This window comes from Protopterus annectens, chromosome 2.part0 (assembly GCF_019279795.1).
Source record: "Protopterus annectens isolate FY-2018-M chromosome 2.part0, PAN1.0, whole genome shotgun sequence".
In the NCBI taxonomy this organism is placed as follows: domain Eukaryota; kingdom Metazoa; phylum Chordata; order Ceratodontiformes; family Protopteridae; genus Protopterus; species Protopterus annectens.
Window position 1 is genome coordinate 308,014,299 of NC_056728.1, and position 27,912 is coordinate 308,042,210.

The window sequence follows — 27,912 nt, forward strand, 5'->3', positions numbered from 1 at the left end:
AGGGCTTGAAAAGCAAAAGGTGCCCAAAGCATATGTCCACTTCCTTAACCTGTCTACAGTCCCAGATTCATTACTGGGCAGATGAACTGTGGCTGCAACACTGGTCAGATCCTTTTTTGTTGCAGCTGCTACAATGATAGACTCGACCAATAAATTCTTAGTTCAGTGCTGTGTATCCTTGAGGAGGGTCTGACAAGTTTATCTGGCTTCTGAAGAACAGATTCACAAGTAAAGGGTTACCTACCATGATCTTCTGACTGCCAGATCAATAAGTTTGCCTGCTAGAGGTACTACCCAAGAAGTAAATGGTAATGAACACCATAGACCTCAAAACAAACCTCTATGTTCTGGTGGGTGGGGAGGTGGTAGTGGGGGCTGTGGGCCAGGATCCTCTCTGTCTCATAAGTTGAAGGATCTTATCAAAACTGGAATGTTCCCAAAGGGGACTGGGGAGAACCCTCTCGATATTCAGAGTTGGTATAAGAAATGATGGACCCTGAAGAAGAAGCAATGTGCCTCCTTCTGCATGCCAACTTTACTGAAGCAATGGAAGGGGTATTACGGACTGCTCATCCTACTGTGAAGCAGCAGCTTTGAGACCTGTTAGCCCTGACCCATGGATGCAAGATGGGGCTGAAATTCAAATGACTGGGAGGTAATGGGTGGAATCAATCCAGAAAAAAAAAACAGTCTCAGCTCTCAACTCTCAAAAGGGATAAAATTATCATAACATGAAATGCAGTTCCATCTTCTGCCAAATTTGAGGACATCTGCTCCATAATCAGATCCATTCTTCCCACAAGAGAAATGGACATTGCCAAAGATGGAACCCCCAAAATTGTGAGGGTAGACTGCTTTGAAGAGGGGACTGATGCTAAATTCTCAAGGACCAAAATCTCTGACACTGTCAATAGAGCCATATGAGATAAATCAGATGAAAGTACTACAGATCCAGCTTTGATTCATCATGTTTGAGACAATCCCAGCACCGAAGCAACTGAAGTCAGGTGAGTTAAATCAGACCCCTCGAAAGTCAAGCCTGGAAACATGGTCAGCACAGAAGGGACAGGTCTCAGGTCTAGGATCGGCTCTGAAGCCACTGGTGTTGAAAGCTGCAATGGAGAAGGACCTAGTAAGAGATGCTGGGCCAGGTCTATCTACCTTCAGAGCCTAAGAGGATGGGAGGACTTCCACCTCATTCTGTCTCTTCAGAAAACCCTCATTATGGAGTCTAAATCTGAAAATACTTTAATAAGACCTGAAGGATCAAAGCAAGTAAGCAGAGGCTGGCTGAGATGGAATCCTGGGTAACCTCATCTTTGAAGTAGTCATACTTAATAGCTTCTTGGGGGATATGTTTGGTATAAGTATTGTCCTAGAGAGATGAGCAGCCAATCGAGGAGTGTCCGGTGGCATTGAAGTTGCACCAACTCAAATCTGAGACGTTCGGAGCTGGGAAGGTTCTGAGTCATGGGATTATCTTTTTATAGACTGAATCCTTGCATTGATGAGAATGCTTTTAATAGGGCTTCTGGGACTTCTCTGATTCTGTATCTGGGAGCAGCAAGCCCTTAATTATCAACTTGTTACTGCGATGAGACAGATCTAGAAAGAAAAAAAATCCTTTTCACTAGCCGAAGTAGAAAATTCAGCTATGAATATAAATGTGTGTGTGTGTGTGTGTGTGTGTGTGTGTGTGTGTGTGTGTGTGTGTGTGTGTGTACGTATACATACATATATGTGAGAAGGTAGACATTGAAAGGAAAAACATAAGATAACAAAAAGGGATTGAAAGTGGAAATCGGCAGTGGTCTAAAGCAACCCAATAAAGGCAAAAGGAAGAATAAAGACTGGCAAAAAGTATTATGAATATAGAACAGATTTCAAAAAGTAGCACTTCTAAGTCAAAATCTGCTTTTGTTGGTGATGGCGACAAACAAGATCTGAGGTAATCTTGCAAATTAGGACATGACTGAGAAAATATTTTTCTTCTTTTTAAACAATAAACATCTTTATTAAATTATCACTTATGACATAGGCAAGCATACATTTATATAAATGAAAACAAACCATACTGACAATCTTAGTTGCAAGCATTTTATATCACAAACCATTTTGACGTAATTTTAGTTGCAAACGTTATACATCACTTATAATCTATGCAATCATTGCAAGTCAAACATTACATAGCTCATTGAAATCCTGCCTTCTTCTAAACCTCTTTCCTCCCCTGCATGTACTGTTCCCACAATTCCCATTTTTTCCTATGTAATTTGCTCCTACCCTTTTCTAAAGATCCCAACTCCAGTTGTTTTATTTCTGCTAATACTATAATCACTACTTCTAGTACAGTTGGTTTTAGACTTTAATTTCCACTTTCTAGTAATTGCTTTTTTGGCAGCCACTATAATTAGACTAAGACATTACCATGTCTAGCCAATTCCAATACTGTATCATACCTCAGAAAACTCATTTTCCTAGCTATGCCAATTTGCTCATCCAGTATTCCTGATACAGAAATCTGCCAACTCATTACACTGTCAGAAAATATGTTCCCAATTACCTCTCTTTCCCATCACACCTTCTACATTTGCTGTCTACCTGAGGAAAATTCTCTGGTGTCTATCTGGGGTATAAAAATATCTATGTAAACATTTCTAAGCAAAATCCGAAATATTCTACATTTTATTGCATCTTTAAAAAACAAACATATACCCCTCACCATTGTTTATTTGCGAATTACTTATCCAGTCTCTCTTCCCAATCCTTTCTAACCTCCCCAGAGTGATTTGTATAGTTATCATGCAATATTTGTTATGTTCTACTAATTATTCATTTTTTAACAGCAGCTTCTGTTCTAGATTCTACTAAAAACTCAGTGCTGGTCTTTCATTTAGGACCTCCCTACTTATTTCTCTTTGCCTATACTCCGATATCAATCCTTGACAGAGAAGTCAATCTCTAACCAGCAGTCCAAATAAATTATTGGCATCTTCCATTCTATTACCTTTCCCTCTCTAGTTATTTACTCTCAATACCTTGGATCCTTTGTCAGTTTTCTCCATAAATTCCAACCCCTTCTTGCCTATTGTCTGTATCACAAATTGCAGTCATCTCTATTAGTGGAATCTCCTTTCTAAATTCCTGTGCTGACTTAGATCTTGCAATATTTTCTGATGCTTTATGAATATAATATTCTGTATAATTATTGCTATTCTCCTTAAAAGGTCTGCATCCAAAATCCCAGTCTCTCCTTGTTTCTTGAGCCTATCCCGCTTCATCATCATCTCTTTCCACTTTGAATTATAGGTTTCTGCTTGTGCTACGTACAAGAGCCTTTAACTATAGCTCTGAAATACCCCTTCACATCGGTAATCCCAATCTGCCTTGCACTATTGGAAGAATCAGCTTATCCCATTTGACTCTTGCCATCTTCCCCTCCCAGATAAAATCCTTCAGCTCTTGATTAACTATCTACAACTTCTCATCTGGTTGATAAAAATATGCCTGACCTGTGTATAAGATTAAAGGGACTAAAACATTTTAACTGCTTGTATCTTACTATCCATATAACACAGCTTCCATTTTCTGTTTTTGCATTATCTTTTTTAGTCTCCTCCCACATATCTTTAGCTGCCACAGTGGAATAATTTTTAATCCATACTCCTAAGTACTTCATTTTATCATGTCCCCATAAATATGGATACTGCTGAACCAATTTGTGTCCATGTACATAATGTACAGTTACTGCTTTTGTTTTAACTTTCTTTAATTTTATATCCCGGAAGCAATGAAACTGCCTCTGTTAGATATATATTTAGACATTTGTAACAGTATATATATATATATATATATATATATATATATATATATATATATATATATATATATATGTGTGTGTGTGTATAGAGAGACAGTAAAATGTAACAGTGCATATATACTTGTTTATTAGAATATATATGTGGCAAAATATAACAGTGCATGTGCACTTCTGTTTGCTAGAATATATGTAGGAAAATATAGTCACTTAAATGCATGTACATTTCTGTTTGCTAGCAGGTATACATTAAAGGGTTAAACTGCTCTTAGATGAGAAGCAAGTAGAAACAAATGTATCCAACTGTGTGTAATGTTCTGTGCTTGATATAAGCTTCAAGGAGAATTACAGATAAGAAACCCAGGTGCAGGGAGGACCGGGAAACTTCCTGATAGGAACGACTCCCTAAAAGTTTAAGACATAATTCACCTTGAAACAGAACACAAAGTAGTTTAGCAAAAGTCTTGCATGACATCAGAAGGATTCCAAAGGTATTAACATCAACAGACTGTTTTCATGGACAAGATCCAGATGGTACAGAAAAAATGTACATAAAGGACATTGAAAGAGTATGATGCTAGATCTGATTTTTTAGATCTGGTACATGTAGGAACACATTTGTTCTGTGGTAACTGGAGATCATATTTTATGCTGCCTGAAAAGTTTAACTTGAGACATTAAAACCTGTAAACTGTGACATTATCATATGTGTCGTCTGTCACAGATGAGTTATTTTATTAGTAACTGCGCAAAAGTTAATATATAGTGCTGAAAAGGTTAATAGCCTGCAAAGTTCAGGGCATTAATCAGACTTTGGTTTCAGCAAGCAAGCAGCACCGGCACGATCATCATAAATAATTTTTCAGCCTCAAAATGTTCTGTAACACTTCCCTTTTCTGGTTTTATCAGGTATAAAATATCTGCAAACAGAGCCAGCTTTTTTTGACTACCGTACCAATTATATCCGTGAATTTCCGAGTCCCTTATTTTCTTTGCCAATGGTTCTAAATATAATGCAAAAAAGGGGAAAGAGGACACTACCGCCTGGTTCCCCTGCTTAAGCAGAAATTATCAGAGAGGAACCCACCCACTTTAATTTTCACCTCCGATACCTCGTATATCCTCCTAACCAACCTTATAATTTTATCAGGGAATGCAAATGTTTCCATTGCCCTGCACATAAAGTCCCAGCTTACTCTGTCAAAAGCTTTCTCTGCATCAAGACCCACCAACAACAGTGGCATTTTCCTACATTCTGCTTCCCCTCTGGATCATCAATGTTCTGTTAATGTTGTCAAATGTTTGCCTCCCCTCCACAAAACCACTGATCCATATCTATCAATTTTGGCATTACTTTTGCTATTCTTTTAGCCATTATAGACAAACACTTTACAATCATGATTTAGTACTGAAATGGGCCTGTGTGAAGCTGGATCTGATGGATCTTTACCCTCTTTAGGTATTACAGTTAGTACTGCTTTCTCACGGGATGTTGGCACTTCTCCTCCTCTTAAAATACTGTTAAACAAAACATTCCAGATCTTTATCAGTTTTTTCCCTCCCAGCTTTCAAACCTCCACAGGAATACCATCTATTCATGGGGATTTTCCTGTAGATTGGTTATATATCACCATATTTACCTCATCTCTTCCTATCCTATTAGTAACTGAGCCTCATCTACCTCTAACATTGGCATATTTAACTCTTCTATAAACATTACAATTTATACCTTTCTTTGATTTCTATATTTCTCTACTTTATAATTTCTGAAATACTTCTAATACTTCTACAGGATCTCTTATCTTCCTTGTTATAGGCTCCCTAAGCTTGATGACAGCCCTTTCTACTTTCTGTTACCCGAGTTCCAATTATTTAGCCAAATGTTGAAGCCAATCATCTTTTCTTTGTACCTAGATAGCATTCATGGAAAAGAGAGAATTCCAGTCAGTTATCAGGATCTTCTCTTCATTTGCAACATGCATACTAAGCTCAGACTTATCTCTCTGTATCTCCATTAGGATTTTACTCACCAAATCATTCACTCCCACATGCACAAAATACAGAAGTGTAAAACTTACCATAACAGTATACGTGATACTTCTGATTGTTGCAGTAATCTTTATTCCTGGGATATCCTGTTGTGGATAGCTGAATGTCCAGCCAGTATACCAAAGCTTTTGCATCATGCGTGAACCATATGTTGGACATATGTCCCACATGCAAGTTCGTAAGTTTTATACGAGACATAGAAGCATCTAATTCTTAGAAATGAAGTGCCCCAGAAGAACTAGAGCAACACCAGAGGAAAATAACAACACTTACATCCAGGAAGGGAATAAGACAGAGAGGAGGATAAAAGAAAGACTCCTCGGCTTTCAGAAAGAAAACAGAAACCAACAGGATGTGGGGGAGAGAATATTGCAACAGTGAGAAGTAGGACATCTACTATACAAGATCTTACACAACTATACTATGTCTTCCCTTCCTTATCACTGTTGCAGTACTCTTTTCTCCTGGGAGTGTACAAAATCTGTGGGAGAGAATGGGAGAAGAAAACCACAGAGAAGCCCACCAAAAACTCATGAAGGATAGCCCTGGGAAAACCCGCCCTAGCCCTAGACATCCAACTTGTAACGTTTGGTGCAAGTGTGCACAGAAGACCAAGTAGCAGCTTCCGGAAAAGATCTAGTGTCCAGACCCTTGAAAATGCACCAGAACAGCCCACTGCCCTGGTAGAATGACCATGAACAGAAGAGAAAAGCTGCTTGCCATGAAAAGAATACCAAAGCGAAATGGCCTTAGAAATCCAGGAGGAGAGGGTTTGCCTAGATACTGCCAAACCCAATTTCTTGGCATGAAAGGAAACAAAAAGCTGATCAGATTTCCTGATATGTTTTGCTTTGTCCAAATAATATCAGAGCAGTCTATGTAAATTCAAGGTGTGAAGAACCCTCTCACTAGTAGCCTGTAGAGAAGTGAAAAAGGAGGGAAGATGAATGAACTGATTCAAGGGCAAATTATTAACCACCTTGGGCACAAAAGGAGGATTGTTGTGAAGAGACACCCTATCCCTGCAAAAAAGCAAAAATAGTGGACCCATCATGAGGGTCTTCAGTTCACAGACCCTCTTGGTGGAAGTAACAGCCACCAACAATACAGTCTTCCAACTACAATGTTGCACGGAAGAAGAAACCGGCGGCTCAAAAGGTGACTGGATCGATTTTTTGTGAACAAAATTAAGGACCCAAGGAGGAGGAATAAGCTTTCTTGGATGCCAAATATGAAGTACGCCTTTAAAAAAAAATTGTTTGATTTCAAAACTAGTAGCAAAATGTTGATTCAGAGGTAGAGAAGTGGAATTGACTAACAATGAACTTTAACAGCTGAATATGCCAAGCCAAAATTGAGCAACTCACACAAGTAAGACAGGGTCGCATAAACCACCACAGAAAGGGTCCAGATCATGCCTGAGACACCAAATAGAAAATCTCTTCATTTTAGTCACATATGACTTTTTAGTAGTGGGTTTTCTGGCCTCCTGCAAAACCTGAAGCATGTCGTCAGAAAACTGGTGCCTAAAAGGAATCAGAACTCTATCACCCAAAGTGTCAACTGAAGTTTGGACAAGTGAGGGTGAATGAGAGATCCCTTGTCATGTGTGAGAAGATCCATCCTGTGAGGTAACTTGTGATGACTGCCCCTGACCAGATGAAATAGAAGGGGGGAACCAGTACTGTCTGGGCCAAAAGGGAGTAACCAGCAAGATTTTGGATGTGTCCCACATGATCATGTACAGGACCTTTGGTAGCTTAGGAAAACGGTGATAGGCATACAGAAGAATCCGCTTACAAGAAAAAGATAAGGTGTCCACTTTCCAAGCCAGATGACTTGGCACTCTAGAACAGAATTGGAGAAGTTCTCCATTTAGAGCGGAGGCAAAAAGATCTACCTGAGGAGTAACCCACCATATCCAGAAGCACCTCCCTGTGAAGCATCCATTCATGAGGATTTGTCCTGGACCTGCTCAGAGTCAGCCTGGAAAGAAGGTAAGATTTTCCACCTCTCTGCTTGTTGATGTTACTCATGACTGTGGTAGTGCTTGTAAAAACCTTCAGGGGACCTGTAACCTAATGGGAGTGAAAATCCTGGAGAGATAGAAGTGGAGCCCTCATCTCCTTGATGTTGATATGGTCTGCCAGACATTGATGTGACCAAAGACCCAGGATGTTTAGGTTGTTGGAGACTTCCCAACCATGATCAGATGCATCTGTGTACAGCTCTGTACACAGCTTCTGAGTATGGAGAGGAAAGTACAGCTGTGTACACTTACCATAAATGTAGATGTTCAAGTGTATTCACTGTTGCAGTCATCACTTGTGGGTTATCCCTGCTGGGTAGCCCTCGGCCACCTGAATACCAGAGTAAAGGATTTCCCTTCTGCGTCGGCTGTTCTGAGACTGCAGCTGATGTCAGGTAATCAGGGCTATAAAGGGTAAAGCCAATGCCATTATATCAGTTTTTCTTGCCCCCCCCAATAGTCAACAGCTCCTAAGAGGATACAAAAATACAGGGGAAGGCGGGAGGGAAAAAGGACTGCAACAATGAATACACTCGAACATCTACATTTATGATAAGTGTACACAACTGTACTATGTTCTTTGTATTTCACTGTTGCAGTCACCACTTGTAGGAAGATTGCCAAAGCTGAAGAAATGGGTGGAGGCATGCTATATAGCTTATGGGGATGCTAGCATGCCCTGCAGGATTGCAGATGCAAATCTTGCCCAGGTTTTGGAGAATGCAGCCAGCTGGTAATGCTTAGTGAAAGTGTGGATATATGTCTATGTAACAGCCTCCAGAATATCCTTGGTAAGAACCCCTCTCAGGAAGGCAGTGGAAGTAGACGCAGCTCTAGTGGAGTGAGATCTGATGGATTTAGGAGGACTCTTTCCGTGGAAGGCATAGCAGAAATGTATGCAATGAGAGATCCATTTGGAAATGGTATGCTTCAAAATGGGTTTCCCCTCTGCCCCAGGGGCGAATGAAACCAGTAGTTGATCAGTTTTTCTGACTGACTTGGGCCTGTCAAGGTAAAATCTCAATTGTCTGTGTACGTCCAGGGTATGCAGAATTCTTCCAACTTTACTGATACGTTTTGGAAAGAAAGTAGGTAGGTGAATGGTCTGGTTGAGGGTTACATCAGAAACCACCTTAGGCATAAAGGAGGGGTTGGTTCTCAAAGAGACCCTGTCTGTGTGAAAAATGATGAAGGGCTCAGTGGCCATGAGGGCCTAGAGCTCAGATACTCTCCTGGCAGAAGTGATGGCTAGCAAGAAACAGTTTTCCAAGAGAGGTACTTGAGATCTGCTGAGGATGCTGGTTCAAAGGGCGTAGAGTCAACTTTTCCAAAACAAAGTCCAGATCCCAAGCTGGTGCAGGTGGCCTTCTAGGTGGTCTGATGTGAGCCACACCTCTGAGGAACTGTTTTAAGAGGTGCTCGGAGAACAAGGGCTGCTCCGCCTGGACATAGGCTGAGACAGCTGAAGCATGAGTCTTGATAGAGGAGTAGGACAACCCCTTTTCTAGAAGCTCTGCCAGGCAGTGCAGAACCAGTGGTAAAGAGGCACTAGTGCCGTCTGCGCATCAGCAGGTGAACCTTTTCCATTTTGCGGAATAAGATTTTCTGGTGCTGGGTCTATGGGCCTCCTTAATAATGTCGAACACTTGTTTGCTGAGGGCTGAAGTGTTATCTGCCTTTGTGGAATCATCCATGTGGTTAACTTGAGTGTGGCCAGGCCTGGGTGCAGTAGCTTCCTTCTCTGGTGCGTGAGAAGGTCTGTGGTGGGGGGTGGGTGGATGAGACTGATGAATATGGAGTACCAGTGCTGCCTCGGCCAGTCTGGGGCAATTAGGATAACCCTTGGCCCTTCCTCTCGGATCTTGAGCAGCACCTTGGGTATCAAAGGTAGTGGGGGGAAAGAATACACAAACAGGCTGCCCCAATGGAAGGAGAGGGCGTCCACCCTCCAGGCAATGTCTGAGGAGTCTGTGGTTATGGTTTGATCATGTGGCTGAAGGACAAAGGGAAGGCCCTTGTTCAGACTGCAAGCCTTGGTCTACCATAGGAACTTCTTACCTAGACAAGGAATCAGGGGGGCAGGTGTTCCAGTGACTGGGAGTGTTGGCAGCAGAGGTTCCTTAGGTACCACTGCAATTTTCTCATGTGCAGCCTGGCAAGGGGTACCAGCAGAATGCAAGAGGCCATGTATCCCAGTAAGGTGGCTTTTGTGTGCCAGCTGGGTGAAGTAAGATTGTAGAAAGGCCTGCTTCTGTGGGGGCGAGGAAGGCCATTTGTACTGAGGTGTCCAGAAGGGTGCCCAGGAAGGTTATCCTTCATGTGGGCTGTAGATGGGACTTCTCCAGGTTGATGGTAATCCCAGTGAGATTAGAAGGATCTGCACAAAGGAGAGGTCCTGCAAGAGTTTTTTCCTTGCTTTCTGCCTGTATGAGGCAATCATCGAGATAGGGATAAATGTGTATGCCCTTCTGTCTGCAAAATGCAATGACTGGAGCCAGGCACTTGGTAAAGACTCTGGGAGCAGTGGATAAGCCAAAGGGCAGAGCAGAGAACTGAAAGTGTTAGGACCCTGCTCTGAACCTTGGGTACCTCCTGCAGGACTGTCTGATAGGGATATGCAGGTAGGCATCCTTCAGATCTAGGGTCACTAGCCAGGCTTGTGGTAGGAGCATAGGTAGTAGCTTTTGTAGAGTCAGCATCTTGAATTTTGGAACCAGGAGGGACAGATTTAGGGTGCAGATGTCTTGAATAGCGTCAGGTGCCCTCTTTTCTGGGAACCAGGAACAGTCGAATAAAATCCTTTTCCGGTCTATTCCTCTGGTACAGGTTCTACAGCACCCTGGGCATAAAGCTTTCTGATCTGACGAATAGCTTCTGTCTCTGATTTGCAGGGACGTATGGGCAACCTGACCTTTTTGGCTTTTCTTTGAAATAGAATTTATACCCGCTGGTAATAATTTTCAGGATCTGAGGTGATGGCCTGCCAGTTTTCTTGGAAGAGGGAAAGTCTTCCTCCTAGCCTGTTGGGTGACCTGAGGGGCAAAGGGGAAGGGAGAGAGTCATTGAGAGTCCTTGGAGAAGGGAGTTGGTTCAGAACTCCCTTGCCTAGGAGCAGCAGTGGACCACTGCCTGGGTCTTTGTTGGCTATGGGACTGATGCCTACAGGTTCTATCTCTGTGTCCCTTTCTCTGGACTGGTTTTGTCTGAGAGGGAAAGGACTAGTGTTTAGAGGGGAAGTTTCTGCTGAACCAGGGAGGTTGCACCTGTAAGAAGTCCTTGACAGTTTGCATGGACTTGGCTTTGTCCTCCATTTTCTTAATGACCTCTTCCACTTTAAATCCAAACAACTGGTCTTTATCTAAGCAGGCGTCTAGCAGTTTGGATTTTACCTGGTCAGGCAAAAGCTGTTCCCTTAACCAGGCATGCCTTCTGATTACTGAGCCTGTGACTGCAGCTCTGGTAGAAGCTTCTAACGCATCAAAACCACAATGCAAGGAGTGTTTGGCTACCTGAGAGCTAGACTGTATGAGGTCTGTTAATTCTCTGGTAGTACTATTGTCAGGAATGGAAGACAACTTCTGTTTAATCAGTTCAAGGACATTTTGTTGGAATTTCCGCATATGGAATTGACAATTTAAGGCTCTTACAGCTAAAGTGGCTGAAGTGTATACCTTTTTACACATTCTGTCTAAAGCTCTGCTTTCTTTGTCAGCTGGGATGGGATTTTTAGATGGGGGGTGGGCAGATGGAATGGGGTCATCAGCATCAGAGTCCTCAAATGCTGCAAAGGGCTGGCCTTTCATGTCTGACTCCTCAAGGACAGATTCCTCATCAGACAGGGCTTCAGGGGAGGCATCCCTTTTTCTTTTGCCTGGGGTGGGATGGTGGGGCTAGCTTCCCCTAATAAGAGTCATCAAGTCTTCTGCCATTCTGAGCAATTGCTGTAACTGAGGAGCAGGCTGGCTAGGTGTGTAGGTTGGTGGCTGGGTCCTTGGTGAGGGACCTTTTTGGGGGTAGTGTTAGGCTTGGGCCTGGGTGGGTTGGTAGTCTTATACAAAGTGAGTTTAACCCGCGGCATTGTCGTCAGTCTGAGTCTGGCTTTGGTAGTTGGAGGAGTCTCAGTGGAAGCTGGTGCCTGCAAAGCAGCTCTGGACCTGACCACGTTAGAATGAGGCGACATAGGGGACAGGGAGGCAGATCTGGCGGCGTACTGGACTGCGAACGGGTCTCAGTAGAGGCCTGTGACTGTTCCTTGGCTGGGGTCAGGGGCTGCCAAAGTGCCTCACTGAGTTCAGCTGTGGCACTGAGTTGAAAAAGAGCAGACTTTTGACCCGTCGTCAGCCTAAGTTTTAGAGGCCTATATTTATCCTGGTCTTTCTTTTTTCTAGGTAAGTCCGTAGCCGGTTGAGAGACCGATGCCATAACGTGTTGAGAAAAAGACTCACTAAAATGCCTAGCTACAATTTCAGCTCTTCTTCTTATGGTTCTAGCATTAAACAGGGCACAGAACCAACACTTGGGGACGTCGTGGTCTGGGCCTAAACAAGTGACACTGACATAATGGAAGTCTCGGTGTGGGATCTGCTTTCCACAACTGACACAATTATTGACTTTCTCTTACATCGGTTAAAAGCAAGAAAATGTTCCCAAAAAGGGGTACTTGGCTTTAGACAGTTTCCTCACTCTGGCAATGGCCAACCGATGCACTCGCAAAACTGCTTCTGCTTCAGGCTCCACGGCAAGAAAGACTGATGTAATGGCGTTGCCTGTCACCCTTTATAGCCCTGACAACTTGATGTCAGCCACAGTCTCAGAACAGCCGATGCAGGAGGGAAATCCTTTACTCTGGTATTCAGCCCAGCTGAGGGCTACCCAGCAGGGATAACCCACAAGTGATGACCGCAACAATGAAACACAAAGAACATCCTGGAAGGGCAAACCTGGATTTAGGGAAATCTGCTGAATCCAGCAGTGAAGCTTGAACTTAAAACAAGGCAAGAGAGGAACTAGATACTCCAGAGGGTGGCAGTGCTGGAGCCAAACAAACTTCAGATACCACTGAAATTTCATGTGGAGTTTTGCAAAAGGAACCATGGGATGGGTGGTGCCATGTACCCCAGATCCCGAAGAAATTCCTTTGCAGGAAGGACTGGAATAGGAAGAAGAGACTGGAAATTTGCAGTAAATGAGAGGACCTTGGGAAGCAGGACGACAGCCAACAATGTAATAATCTAAATCCTGCAACCTAGAAACTTCCTGAGAGGGAGTCAAAACATACTTTTTGAGATGGAGTGTAAACCCACACTGTGCAGAAGAACTACAGTAAAGTGTAGATCCTGAAGCAGGAACTGCTGAAGAGGGGGCTTGAATTAAAAGTTCATCCCAATAAGGGAATCTCTGAATTCCTGAAGTCTGCAGAAGGCTATCACAGGGGCCAGACATTTGGTAAAGACCTTTGGAGGTGTAGAAAGACCAAAAGACAAAGCACAGAACTGATAATGAGATGAAGAAACAGAAACAAAGACATGTAAAAAATGAATGAAGACAGGGTGAATAGGAATGTGGAGTTAAGCATCCTTCAAATCCAGGGATACCAGAAAGGCTTGAAGAAGCAACAGAGGGGACCCTGAAAAAGGTGATGAGAAAAGACAGGTTTAGAATGGGTCCTCATGACCCCGACTTCCTGGAAAATCAGAAACATCCTGCAATAAAAAACTGTCCCCTGCTGAGACAAGAGGACAAGCTGGATACTTCCCGGAAACACCAGATCCTGCAGAACCAAAGGAAATGTGGGAGCTGACAAGGGGGAGGCTGAGGAATGCCTGAAAATGGAGGAAGGGACTTCCAAGCAATAAAAAAATAAAAATCTCCTCCATTTATCAGCAATAAACTTTCCTGTACTAGGCCCTTCTTCTAGCCAAAAAAACAACACAAAACTTGTTGTGGAAGCTGAGACCCTCAGGGTCCAGAAGCAAAATGTGCCAGGCTGCTGTTAGATGAGACTGAATCTTGACCAAGCTGTGGGATGAAACATTTTTGTGGACAGTGTCTAGATCCTGGCAGTGTTGTGTCCATATATTTTTTGAGATACCATTGAGCTTCCTCATATGCAGTTGGTAGGAACCCATCTTAACACTACCATCACATACTGTAGATGATGCAGCCATTATAAATCATTGGAAAGTACCCAAATGTATGTGGTTATCTGTTGCCACACAGAAAAACAGAGTCAACATGAGGGACAGAGAAATCTGGCTGAGTTTGAGGAGTGACTGAATGTCAAATAGAAGCAGATTTGTCAGGGAAAGAAGAATTTTGATTCTTACCACCCTAAGAAGGCTCATCTGGAAAAAAAAAACTCTCCTACATGCCTTCTTGCCCCTAAAAGGCTGTTAAGGCTACCTAGGAACAAAAAAAGTCTTAGAAAGATAATTTCTCTGAAAAAAAAGATTTAGAAGGATAATTCCTCTGAAAAATTAGGAACAGAAGAAACAAAGAATTGTTTGAAATCCTGCATAAATTTACCCTTATCCCGAAGAGTCTTAAATAATTCAGCAACAGCAGTGCCAAAGAGATCCTGGTTGTCTAAGGAGAATCCAATAATTTGGCCTTGATGTCTTGACAGAGCCAGGAAGTGTAACCAAGAATACTGCCTCATAACAGATCCATAGGTAGCTGCCCTAGAGGAGGCATCAGCAGCACCATAGCTACATTTAATAGAATGACAAGCCACCTGAGAAGCAGAGCTCAAAAGGAAAATGGCAGAAGTCTTACCCTCTTGAGTCAGGCAAATCAGTCAGTATGCCCCCAAGTTGTTAAACAGCCAGGGCATACCTAGTCATATTGGTCTGGTAATGAATAGCCCTGAGGACTAAGGCAGCAGAGATGCATACTTTTTTTTTTACCATACCTGTCCAGGGCACAGTTGTCCTTATCAAAAGGTAAAACCTTAGAGGAAGGTAACAATTTGGCTGGTTTATAAGAGGCTACAGAAGTAGCAGCATGATCAGAGGAAAGGCTTTTATATAAAAACTGCTGAGCCTCAGGAATTTTACAAAAACCTGTTTTTTTTTTTACGGACAGGGGGCCAAGAATCAGGAGCCAGAAAAGCTGCAGTAAAAATATCCAGGAGGGCTGCCAGCACTGGAGGGACTGCAGAAGGCTGAAGAGAATCTATTTGCAGAAGTTCATAGTATCTTTTTAGAACGCAAGAAACCTGGAAACAGTTCCACTTAAAGTGTTCCATTATGCAGACCACCATATCTTCAAAAGACAATTCCTCCATAGATCAGGAGAACGTAAATCATTTTCCTCATACAAAAAGAAAAGGGAAGAGTGGATCTGAGTAGAGTAAACCAAGGATTCTTCACCAAAGGTGGAATCAGACAACTGGCATGTGGCAGAGGGAACTGACAGTGGCATCAGATGGTCTTCAAGCTCTTCATCCATCATCTAGTGGAGACTAGACAGCAGTAGGATCAATTTGTGCCTTTTGGCTTTCTTTATACGTGGCACTGAACATTGAGGCAGGCATGGTACCCTGAGCCAAAAGCTTTAATTGCTGGTTCTCCAAAGTAAATGGAAAGAGATGACAGACAAATGTGAAGTGTCTTAGGAGACAAACACCTAACAAATCTCACATCGTGTATGTGATGTGAGTAACATCCAAACAAAAAAAAATGACACTATTCACGTCTATCTTTACGGGTAATCTGCTTCCCAAACTCACATTCTCCCATATATAAACCAAGATAATAATTAGAAAAAAGAAAAGAAGACACCACAATGGGCTACTTATCAGTAGAAGACTCAGTAATAGAACCAAGTGAATGGCTTGCAGACCAAACTCAAAATGTAACATTTGGATTAGCTGCAAAGATCGTCTGGGAATTAGGAGCTTTGATGTCACATATGTGCCTTAAGTGTTGCACGTACGACATATGGCACCTGGAAGATGTATACTAGCCAGACATTCAGCTGTCTTCGGCAGGATATCCCAGGTATAGAGAATACTACAATAGTGATAAGGAAGGACATCTACCATGTCATACTTATATTTGTTGAAGCAAAGATCCTGAGGGCCCTTGAGATTTCAGAGATCCTGGAACAGGAAATACTACTCATGATCATTCTGTCTAGGCACTACGGATACTGATACTTTTAATTTTATATACAAGGAACCTAGAGTACCTAGTATTTTCGGGATTCCTAAGACCCACAAAAGCACATTTGATCCGCCATTGAGAACAATTGTGGCAGCTAGCCAGTCTGCCACTGCAGCAATAGCTAAATATCTGGATGTAAAGTTGAAGGAATTTTCCTGCAGTTCCTAGAATACACTTAAGGACTCTTGGGATATCCTTAGGAAGGTTAGAAATGATTTGTTCTCTGACCAAGTTATGTTTGCGACAATTGATGTAGTGGATCTGTTCACATCAATCCCTCGTGTTGAAGGGTTGGAATTTTTAACGGAGGGTCTTACGAAGCATGGGAAGTTTAATGATAGGGACACTTATTTGATTAACACCCTGATGGAAATAGTTTTAAAGAATAATTTCCTTTATTCTGAAGGAGAGTTTTACCGTCAAGAAAAAGGTGTGGCAATGTGTGTACCCACATATGCAAACCTGGTGCTTGCATGGTGTGAACATTTTTATATTTCCCATCCTACATACAAAGAAAACTGGGTTTTGTATTGTCAGTTTTTAGATGATATTTGTATTTTTTGGACAGGAGGGATGGATACGTTAGTTGAATTTATGCAGTATATTGCTTCCACTACTAAGTTTTTGAAATTTACTTATAAATGTGGATTTGATTCTACTGATTATTTAGATGTAAAAATCACTAAAGATAGGGAGAACACAAAGTTTAAATCAGAGGTTTTTAGAAAAGACACTTACTGCAATTCATTCCTTCATTTTAACAGCGCACACCCAATTGCCCAAAAGAGGAGTATTGTTAAAGGTCAGCTTGTAAGGGGCAGCAGGATGACCTCAGAAGATTCAAATTTCTTAAGGGAAGTGAATTTTTTTGGAAAATATGTTTCTGGAAAGGGGTTATCCTGCTTGTATGATTAGACAAATTGTTGAGGAAGTGTTCCTAGATAGGCATGATAGAGTTGCACCTATATTAGGTGTTGAAGAGGTTAAAATAGGTGAAGTGACTACAAGTAAGAATATTGGGTAAGAAAATATTTTTGTACTCTATTACAATGGGGATAGTAACACGATTACAGAATCCCTTAAGGATGAATGGGGGAAATTTAGTGCCTTATCCGACTTGGACCTCCATTTTGATATACCTATAAAATTTGTTGACAGGAAAGGAAGAAAAATAAAAAACATTTTATAAAGTAATGGTGGAAGTAAAAGGAAAGTTAAAAGAGCAGGAACCTATAAATGTGGAGGGTGTCCACAATGTCCCCATATACTCAATAAATCAGAGGTGTATATTACCTGTCATAATAAAAACATTTTTGCAACAGTTTACAGCAACTGCGAAACAAAAGGGGTAGTATACCTCGTGACATGCGAGAACTGTGAATGTTTTTATGTGGGGAAAACTGAGAGGTGTTTAAGGCGTAGGATTTATGAACATTTATATGACATTAAAAAGGGTAACGCAAAGAATGCTTTATTTAAACACAGTGAGGTTAGTGGACACACAACATTTAAATTTTTTGTCATAGAGGTGGTCCAGAAAGATGTCAGAGGGGGGCCATGGGAAACACAATTGGGATACCGTGAGGTTTCCTGGCAGTTGGTTTTAGAAGCCAACAAATGGATTAAATGGAAAAAGATTAAATGATATGATATCCCTGGCACCAGTTTTAAAGTTGCCAAATTATAGATTCTATGCCTTATTACACTTCATGTTTACTTAAGGATGTTTTCCATACATTCCTCTTGAAAGGTTTTTAAATAATTTATATTTAAACTCATATTACATTACATACAATTGGTACTATATTTATATAATTTGTATATATACATTTTTATATATGTTTTTAAGCAAACACTAATGTTTTAAGGTGCCCATCAGATTTTCGTGACAGAGCTGCATTTGTTTGTTTATTTATATTTATATTTTAACACGCAATTGCATACTGGGATTTTAATAGGTTTGCAGATTTGTCGATGTTATATACTTACTTGATTAAATAGCAGACAGAATTTTATTATTCATTACAGGTTCACCTATGTTGCATTTGCTTTATCTATGTTTATACAGACGATATACTGCAAACATAGTATAAAAATTTTTACAACACTATATGTATTTGTGACACTAAATGTTAATTGTTTTCCTCTGGGATTACTTGCACGCAATTAATGGAATAAGCAACCTTATTTAAGGTATGAATTGTTGTTTGGCTTGTATTCTGAGGAAGTTGCGAACGAAAACGTACTGTTTGATTCTCCAGCGTTAAGTTTTATTTTATTTTAGTTTGCTGTGTTTTAATAAATATTTTTTGGGTCAACGGCTGTCCGGTGCTCTCATTTTGGTTTTGATCATTCTGTCTTTGTTCTGCCTCGTTAAGTAGGAATGTGTGCCTCACTATGGAGTCACCGATCACTAAAACATTTCTGTTTATGTAATGTGCTGGTGTACTGGAACTGAGGCCCTTTATCTATGGTGACTGTATTAAAGGTGAGATGTTACATGATCCAAGGTTTGACTTTGAATTTTGCTGCAACTTAATCCTTATGGGTCTAGTAGCCTTAGGTAAGGATTTCTTTACAGCATCAGCATATGATGCTAAATGTAATGTGTTAGTATGATGCTAGCAGTCTGTTTTTTTGGGGGGAGACCTCCATATCTTAAATTGTTGCACCTCTCACAAACAGTTATTTTCTACGATTTGTTGGCATACTGTAGAGTGTAGCGAGAGCCAGCCTTTCAACTTCTCAGTGTCATCCAGTCTTTTTATCAGAGAACTGTCTCAGGACAAGTATCTAAAGTATCTATGCAATGAAGACTACTGAGAGACTACTTGTGGTGGGAGGGAGAAAAGAAAAATACTGAGGCCCCCTGATGTGCCTGCTGTCCTCCTTACTTGGTGGATAGTGCAGTCTAACTGCCTCAGAGAACTCTTGGCATGTCAACCACAGTACACTAATGAAGGGCCCTGTAGAAGGAGCACCCATGACTTTCCCATTAAATCAACTGCAAAATTTGTCAATCTCTGTTAGGCATACCTGCATATAAAAAGACCTGAAATCACCCCATGTAGTCAAGATCCAACATAACCGTGGCAACAAAAAGAAATCATCAACAACAGCACACACACACAGACACGCACACAGACACGCACACAGACACAGTCAGACACACACAGACAGACACACACAGACAGACACAGACAGACACAGACAGACAGACACACACAGACAGACACAGACAGACACACACAGACAGACACACACAGACAGACACACACAGACAGACAGACACACACAGACAGACACACACACAGACACACACAGACACACACAGACAGACACACACAGACACACACACAGACACAGACACACACACAGACACAGACACACACACAGACACACACTAACGTGCAAATACAAAGAACAGCTAAAAATGCGGAAAAACTAAATGGTTATCCTGCTGAAAAAAAAAGCTGATGAGGTTGGGATGTGAAGTCTCAGAAGATAGTAAGATGTAGTGTTCCCAGAAGCCTATTAATGCTATAATATAACCAGTTTGTCAGTACAATTAGACTGCTAGGGCAGAGTACTCCCCCCAATCTAAATTAAGGCACTTACCCCAGACTGTCATACACTCTAGACTTTCAGTCATAGTAATTTGGGCTCCAGACTTGCGAGACACCCTAGAAGGAATGCAAATCCATGGGAAAGGATTTTGAGAACTGATACTTCTCACTGGTAGAATGCAAATTCTACTGACCTTTATAAGGACTTACTGTAGTGAAGACTGTGCATAGCACCAAACAGCTGTGGAAATACCTATCTATGTAATATCTGGTAATTCAGAATGATCCATGTGACTCCATTTTGGTCACTAGCAAAATGCAGCATACATGAACGTAGAATTCAATACATAAAGTAAGCAAAAAAAAAAAAACTAACAGTAAATAATAAGAAGGGAAAACAAACTCAGAGGATGAAATGTTTCAACAGATAATGCAAAGCTCCTTTTTTTCATTTTAGACTGCAACAAGCAGCTGCTACAGTTTACGCCACACATGGACCACACAGTGATTCAGGTCTAACCACAAATGTAACACTAGCATTTATTTCTAAATGCTGATATGCACTGAAGACTAATCAGGCTGTTCCCTTTGTTCCACCCTAGCTGCGCTTATGCATTCATGGAAAGGTCATCCATTTCTGGGAGCTGCTACTGGGCTGGTAAATGTTTCTCTTTAGTAACTTCAACTTCTGACAGTGGTGACTCTGCTCACTGACAACAGCATTACCTCATCAAGGATGCCATTTTCTCCCAGGATGGGTTTGCAGAATGGTGTAGCGATCGCACAGTGAAATCCAGTGATCACAGACTCAATTAGCAGCAGAGATTGCAGATTCAAAACCTTACCAGACTAGGAAGGAAGCAATGTGTTGTGCACTGTCTGAAGTTAAGTCTGACAAAATGTTTATGCCTGTGGTGTTCTTCCTTTTCTTCATGTGAAGGGACCCATCAGCCTACTGTCTTCTGCTCTTGGGGCTTAGCATTTGCTAGCTGCTTTGGCTCTCTATTACACGAGGTGGAAACAGCAAGGCAAATGACTTCAGATGTACTTCCAAAACATACATTTCCAGGAAATTCAATCTAAAATTCAGACTTCTATGTGTGTCAGGATTGCATTTCCTAAACAAACAACTGAACGCTATATTGTTTTGCTCTCTCAGACAGCATAAACTCTTAGAATGAGTGCTGAAAATGACAGCTGATGCCCTTATTCACCACATGTTGGAAAGATGCAAAGAAAATGAACTAGGTCATCAGCTCATTAGAAAATAAGATACTGAATGCTATAAATTACAGTGGACCATCACATTCCTACAGTATCTGTCAATCTAAATTGGGGAAACCAAGCAGTATGGCACGTAAAGGTATTGAAAACATAGAAAATACAGATGCCTGAAGTGAGGACAAATTACATTATACGGATCTACTGCAAGAGACAGACAGAAACGACATAAAAGCTGACATACAGAATTACATTTCAGATCAAACAGTAAGCATTTCCATTACATCTCTCTCTCTCCGTTTTGCATTTACCTTAAATTTGAGAACATAAAGAATGGGAGCAAACGTCTCTGTGTGGACAATTTGTGCATCATGGGACAGGCCTGTTACGATGGTTGGTTCTACAAAGTTTCCAGGGCGATCAATCACCTAAAAACAAAGAGTAATTAATCTTCAGTGCCTCCAACAGATTTAGTAAATACATTAGAAGCTAATGACCCCAGGTGTGATGCATGTCAAAACATGGCCTGACTTTCAGAAGGTAGTTAAGAAAAGGTGCTACTTGCTGTGTTGCACACTGTGTTAAATTACCGCTCTTCATGGTAACACCATAGAATAATTCAATGCACTGTGATCATAATTGACAATAACATGCAATTCACAATACACAACCAATTCCAATTAACACAGCAAGTTCAAAGGATACTGACCAGTATACAGAGATTGTGCACAAAACTGCAGCTCAGGTGGACATAAATAAAAAAGGACACTTAAAAGCAAAGCTTCCAGTCAGGCTCTTCTGACAATTCTAATGCATTACTCTACTCACATACAATGATCCTGAAAAATGGAAAGCTTATTACACCTTCCGTCCCATCTTACAACATTACTAGACTCTCAAATTCAATCTTTAGGTATATACTTGGCTGTAAAGTAAAAATAAATAAATACATTTAGATGTGACACTGTTCCAGTGTAGCACCCTTGCTTGTTCTAGTACCGTTTTTCTTCCACATCTGTATGACTGGAGGGGAGATAATTTTCCCTGGACTAATCTAATCTAAAATACTACAACTAACTGGATAGGTTCAAAGAACTAACACCTAAAGGGGGCTTTATGACCTCCCTGAAATGGTATACCAGAACACTAAGCCAGAGTCCACTGTACTTTGCCAGCTCCAGAAGTATGGAAGGATGAAACCCTAACTACATCCCAGGTGACCAGGTTGGGCTTAAGCATTTAATATAGCTGGCGGGGGGGACTGCCATACCATCCTTGGGGCAGGATGGGAAGAAGCAAGATTCAAAATACCACAGACCATCTGGGGAGAGGCAGTCCTGCCTAGGACTCCTGGAGGTGGGTTTCTGGCCCATCCAGTCACCATCTGGTGGTAGCCTGCATTAGCAAGTGCACAGGAGTGTGCATTCATGGGTAAGAGGGCACTGAAGGTTGCCAGTGTGATGACTATAGTTCATTCTCTCACACAAGGGATATGTTATTATAGCTGGGATGCTGCTGAGAGAAAAAGCAACCCTCACATCGGATTATCTGATGGCTCCTTTGGATGGCTCACCTTCCTCTGTGGTTCTAGTTCTCCACCATGAAGAAATCGGCTGAAGTACAGTTGGGTGAGGCTTGATGATCTGCAGAAATGGGGATAAAGACAACTAACAGATTAAGTAGTAATAGCATTCTAGGCTAGCGCCATGGCATACAGGGATAAAGTGCTGACTACACTGCAGTTGCCTGAGTTTGAATAGTGGCTTCGACACCTGTTGCAGCTGGCTGGGGATGACAGCAGTGAGCACCCTCTGCAGTTTCACCCATCCTGGAAGGAAGGAGGCAGTTCTGGCTCTTCACAAGGGTAACAAATTGTGGAAATACAATGGGTTACCCAGTGGAGTTTGAGTCTCTAGGCTATCAAAACTCCTCCACTGGACCTGCATCCCTTTGTTTTTGTAAGGAGCTAAAACCATGGAATTGAGATAGCTATCCAAAACTGACCTGCTCTGCCTTGGCACATTTACGCTAGCAACCACGGGAAATTCACTGTTCACACCAATGAAAGACAGCAATGGCATAATGCTGAGGAGTTGCAGTGGGGCTGCAGCCCCACACCATGAAAATTATATGCTCATACCACCTCAATCTCACTAGGCAAATGACTGCCAATCAAGGATTCCCAGGTAGTAAAAAAACGGGCTGCAAAGCTGTCAGCTAGCCTGGGAAGGCCCACTTCCTATCCTCCCAGGATAAATAGGCCATTTGGGTGATATCAGTGGAGCCCACTGGGTAAGGTTTTAGTGGGGAGCAATATAAAAAAAACTAACATTGGTCTGTGCTGCACTATGGAGAACTGCTTGTTTAAATATGCAGCAAATCTTTATGAGACTCGGACAGCATTTTTGAAAATTCATGCACTAGTTTGTTTGATTTTTACTACCTAAGAGAGCTAAGGACACTACTGGATTTTACTTACAAGGAAAGATGGAGTAAGGTAGTCTTTCAGTAAATCTGCATTGTCATTCATCTTGCATATTTGCAGAAATGAAAAAAAGAAAGGAAACAACATCCTACACAAACCGACAAATTCAATAGTCCAAAGAAAAAAAATACTTATACAAATCCTTCCTTCCTTGTAAATTTTATTTTGTTAACTGCTCAAATAAAAGCATTTTAATGGTAAATTGTGTTTTGTTTTTAGTTATTTTTTTGTTTTTCGTAAATGTGAATATATGAATATCTGTTGCATGAGGAGGGTAATGCTGCTCAGCTCAGACTGCCTGCTGTAAAGAATGAATCCAAATTATAAATGCATCGCAACCCTTCCTTTGGTTAGCACTCAATCATGTATGTGTCGCACTAATCTATTTTCACACTTCATACATGGCATTGTGGTCAACTTGCGGTACATTTAAACAGCTATTTTCTCTCTTTGTAAACTGCCAGGTAACCTAGCAATATTGCAACAATTGTGAGTCCTCAGTTTTGAGAATCATGATTTTAATTTGTCCATTTTCTTGTACTCTCTTGTCTGTGCTTTGCCTCTACATTCCCTACCTCAAAACAGACCAACTTTAGCATCATTGTATTAAAGAGCAGTGGCAAAAACAGACTTTTGAAACAATAGGGACACTCAATTTTAAAGCTTGCAATTCAGGGGACCCATCTTATCATCTTATAGTATTTCTCTGTTTCTTCAGTTTTTGAGTATGATTAATTTTCCTGCCGTTTTGACATGCATAAACAGTGCTTTAACAACTACAGGGAAAACTAAGTGTTCATGCGACCTGAATGCATCACTGTGTATTATATCTTTTATTATGTTATATAACTGCACACACATGTGAAACAAGATGTGACTTCTAGTAGTCTAAAGAAAAAATAAGTCAAATATTCTCAGAACTGATTAAAATAAGAGAAAAAAATGATGGTGTATATAAACTCAAATAACATACGGCTGGAATGAGAGGCTTATCGGTTCATAGGTTCATACTAGGCTATCTTCCCTAGGGCATTTATAAGCCTAGCCAGAATGTGTTTGGCTTTCGCCACCCATTTTAAATTTATTTTGCTATGCCCTTTTTCGAGGTTAGTATACTGTGCCTCTGTCTAACAGTGACACAGAAGTGATACCCGGAATAAACCTACGATCTCCCATCCACTCATCAAGATTCCTCTTGAACAGAGTCAATGAGGGACTCTGCCTAACCTGGACTGGGACTTTATTCCAGAGTGAAGGGAGCCTCTGGGTTATGAATCTGTCCCTCCAGCATGTCCTATTTATTTCAGTGCTGAGGTTCAAGTCTCTCGAGCGTGGCTCGATGGGATTTGGATTTTCTGAGGTGCAGCATGTCCATTAATTCCGGGTTGGACATGGCTTTATACGTCAGGCACAGATCGCCTCTGAACAGGCGGTATGCCACTGAGTAGAGCTGGAGTTTCTTTAACCGGGCAGCATATGGCATCTGTTTGAGCCCTTTGATCCTCTTGATGAGGTACTTTTGGGGTCTTTCCAGTTGCTGCAGGTGTCTGGTAAGGTACATGCCAAAGAGGCATTGTACTCAATTATGGGCCTGATGAGGGATGAGTAAAGAGGCACGATGACCTCCCCTGATCTAGATGTGAATCCCTTCATGATTAGGTGGGCTATATAAAATGTTTTTCTAACCACTTTGGCCACGTGGTTGTCAAATGAGAGATTGCTATCAACTTGGGTCCCCAGGTCCCCAATTACTTCTTCTGTACTTAATGGATTACCACCTATGTGGTAATTTGTGGGCACTTTATTTTTGCCAAAGGGGATGACTATACACATTTTGGCATTTAGCTTGAGACCATGGCTCTGGCACCAGTTGTCTATTTCTATGAGGCCCTTTTGGTGGATGCTTGTGTCGGCTGGAGAGTCGATTATGGTGCCCAGTTTGCAGTCATCTGCGAACTTGGTCAGCCACAGTCCTTCCGTGTTGGCCTGTACCTCTGAGAAATATATACCGAACAAGAGAGGTCCCAGGACTGAGCTTTGGGGGACACTACTTGTAACTGGTTTGGAGTCTGACATGGCTCCAGCAATTCTAACCATGTGGGTTCTGTCCTTGAGCCAGTTTGCAATCCATCTAGTGACATAGGGGTTTATATTTAAGCTGGTGAGCTTATCTATAATGCCCGAGTGGGGTATTGTATCGAAGGCTTTTGTAAGGTCCAGGTAGGCTGTGTGGACCACCTTCCCCTCGTCAATGGCCTTGGTGACTGTTTCAAAGAAATCAACCAGGTTTAAGAGGCAGGATCTGCCCTTAAAGCCAAACTGGGTAGGATCCAGTGTCTGTAGGTCCCCAATATCTTTATTTATGAGGTCCATGATGATCCTTTCCATAGCTTTGCAGACCAAGCTAGTCAGGCTTATGGGGCGATAGTTTCCAGGATCCGTTGAGGCACCACCTTTGTGGAGAGGGACCACTGTTGCTGTCGCCACTCTTTGGGCACATATCCTGTAGTAAGGCTGAGATTGAACAGTAGTTTTATGTTTGGGTTTAGCTCTTCTTGGAGTTCATGTAGGCGCAGCCGGGACACTGTCTGGTCCCATTGATGCTGTGTTTTTGCTTTGGAGAGGCGGCTCTTACCTGAGCATCTGAGATGTCAGGGGGGGCAGCACTCTGCTGGGATAGATATTTGCCCTTTTGGTGGGGGGGGGGTTTGCGCTGAACCTGTCAGCTAGGATGTTGGCAATGTCTGTGGGTTCAGTGTATTTTTGTCATTTTGAACTAATTCTGAGCATATCTGGGAATTACCACCCAGGTTCCTAACATAACTAAAGAAAGCCTTGTGATTATCCTTGGTGTCCTGTGCAATTTTTCTCTCGAAGCTGGCCTTAGACAATTTTATGAGTGCCCGTAGTTTTTTGCTAATACTGATCAGTGATGCCTTCCCTTTTTGGGATTTTGCTCTATCATTTAGTAGCTTCCTCCTTCTATTGTATAGTTTGTTTATGGCTGGGGTCCACCAGACAGGGCGTCTGCCTTTGGAGAATTGGGTCTTGGTTTTATTTGGGATCGCATGATCCATGCATTCCTGAAGGTGTTCAGAGAATGCGTTTATAAAGGATTCTGCGGTCTGGGCCGTATTTTCCACAGGCCCGGGGGCTTTGAAGGATTCCACCTCGGTTTTGAGGAGTGTGAAATTTGCTTTAGAGAAGTTTTTCACTGTGGTTTTCTGGGCAGGGGGTGGGGTCGGGATGTGAATATCCAGTGAGATTAGTTTATGGTCTGATCTTACCAGTGAGGGATACACTTCTGGTCTGGAGCATAGAGTCCCCATGTTGGTGATGATCAGGGTGCAGTATGTTTTCCCCTCTTGTGGGAGTGGCAACAAGTTGTTCCATAGCATTTGAGTTTATAAATTCTATGAACCTTTGGGCTAGGGTGTTGGAGCTAGAGTAATGCTCCCAGTCTATGTTTGGGTAGTTGAAGTCGCCCAATATAATGGTGTTTGGAGACCCCTTCATATTTTCCAGTGTTCTCAGGAAGGCCGAGTGGGGTTCCTGGGTTTGGGAGGGTGGTCTGTAGCAGGCTATAAACTGGAAGGCAGTTTTACCCACTGTTAGTTGCACTTGGATGGTCTCTGATGCTTCATGCTTTGCCACCAACCTGGAGGTGTGGGTATCTTTGATGAATATCGATACTCCCCCTCCTTTTGTGGTTCGGTCCAAGTTTTGGGGCCAAAAAGCATGGTATGAGGTATAACCTGGTAGTGCTGGGGTGCTCTCGGGAGCCCTAAACCAGGTTTCTGTTACTGCACAGATATCAATGTTCTCCATGCTAAGGAGAGTTTCGAGTGCGTGCATCTTGAGGTTTAGACTTCTGGCGTTGAGTAGCATTACTCTTAGTTTCTTATCCCTTGTGATACCTATGGAGGTGGGTTTGTCTTTTGAGCCTTGCCTGAAAAGGCACTATGGGGGTAGCAAGAGCCTTTGCCAACATCCGAAAGCCCAGGGGTGACCGGTGCAAGCCGTCCCTAGCGAAGCATTGTGGCTTATCAAGCATATCATCCCAAGCTGACAGGCATTGGATCCCCTTTGAATGACACCAGTACTTAAGCCAATTGTTGAAATTGATCATCTTGTCTTCATATTGTGGCATCATTCTTGGTAAGGGTAAGATGCTACTCAAGGTCAGGGTCATACCGGCCTGGGCTACATGCTCAGAGAGCTCCTTTATGTCTCTTTTCATGTAGTCCAGGGAGGTACGTCTCAGGTCATTCACACCAGCATGGACAATGACTGAGTCATATTTGTACTTGCCTTGGAGTGACCTGAGTGCTTGTGTTATGTGGCGGATCCTAGCGCCCGACAGACTGCTCACCGTGACCCTCTCCTTGTTCAGCCTGGTGAGAGGGACGTCAGTGTGCCTGACGATAGAGTCACCTATTACAAGTGTATCAGGTGTGTTGTTTAGTCTTAAGGGCTGTGACTGTTCGGCACACTGGCTTTGTGAGATATGTGTTGCACATGTTTTGTTTTGGGGTAGCGGTTGCTTGGGTGTCTGCTTTGGAGGTCTCTGCTGCTTAGGC

At 42.1% G+C, this 27,912-nt stretch overlaps 1 protein-coding gene across 1 annotated transcript in view; it reads right to left on the reverse strand.

Annotated features, from left to right (window-relative positions):
* Positions 1–27,912, reverse strand: part of ALDH7A1 (aldehyde dehydrogenase 7 family member A1) — a 760,748-nt gene that overhangs the window by 136,033 nt on the left and 596,803 nt on the right. The window contains exon 14 of the mRNA XM_044060782.1: positions 21,159–21,275. Within this exon, the coding sequence (XP_043916717.1) occupies positions 21,159–21,275 (117 nt within the window). The remainder of the gene's footprint in view (positions 1–21,158; positions 21,276–27,912) is intronic.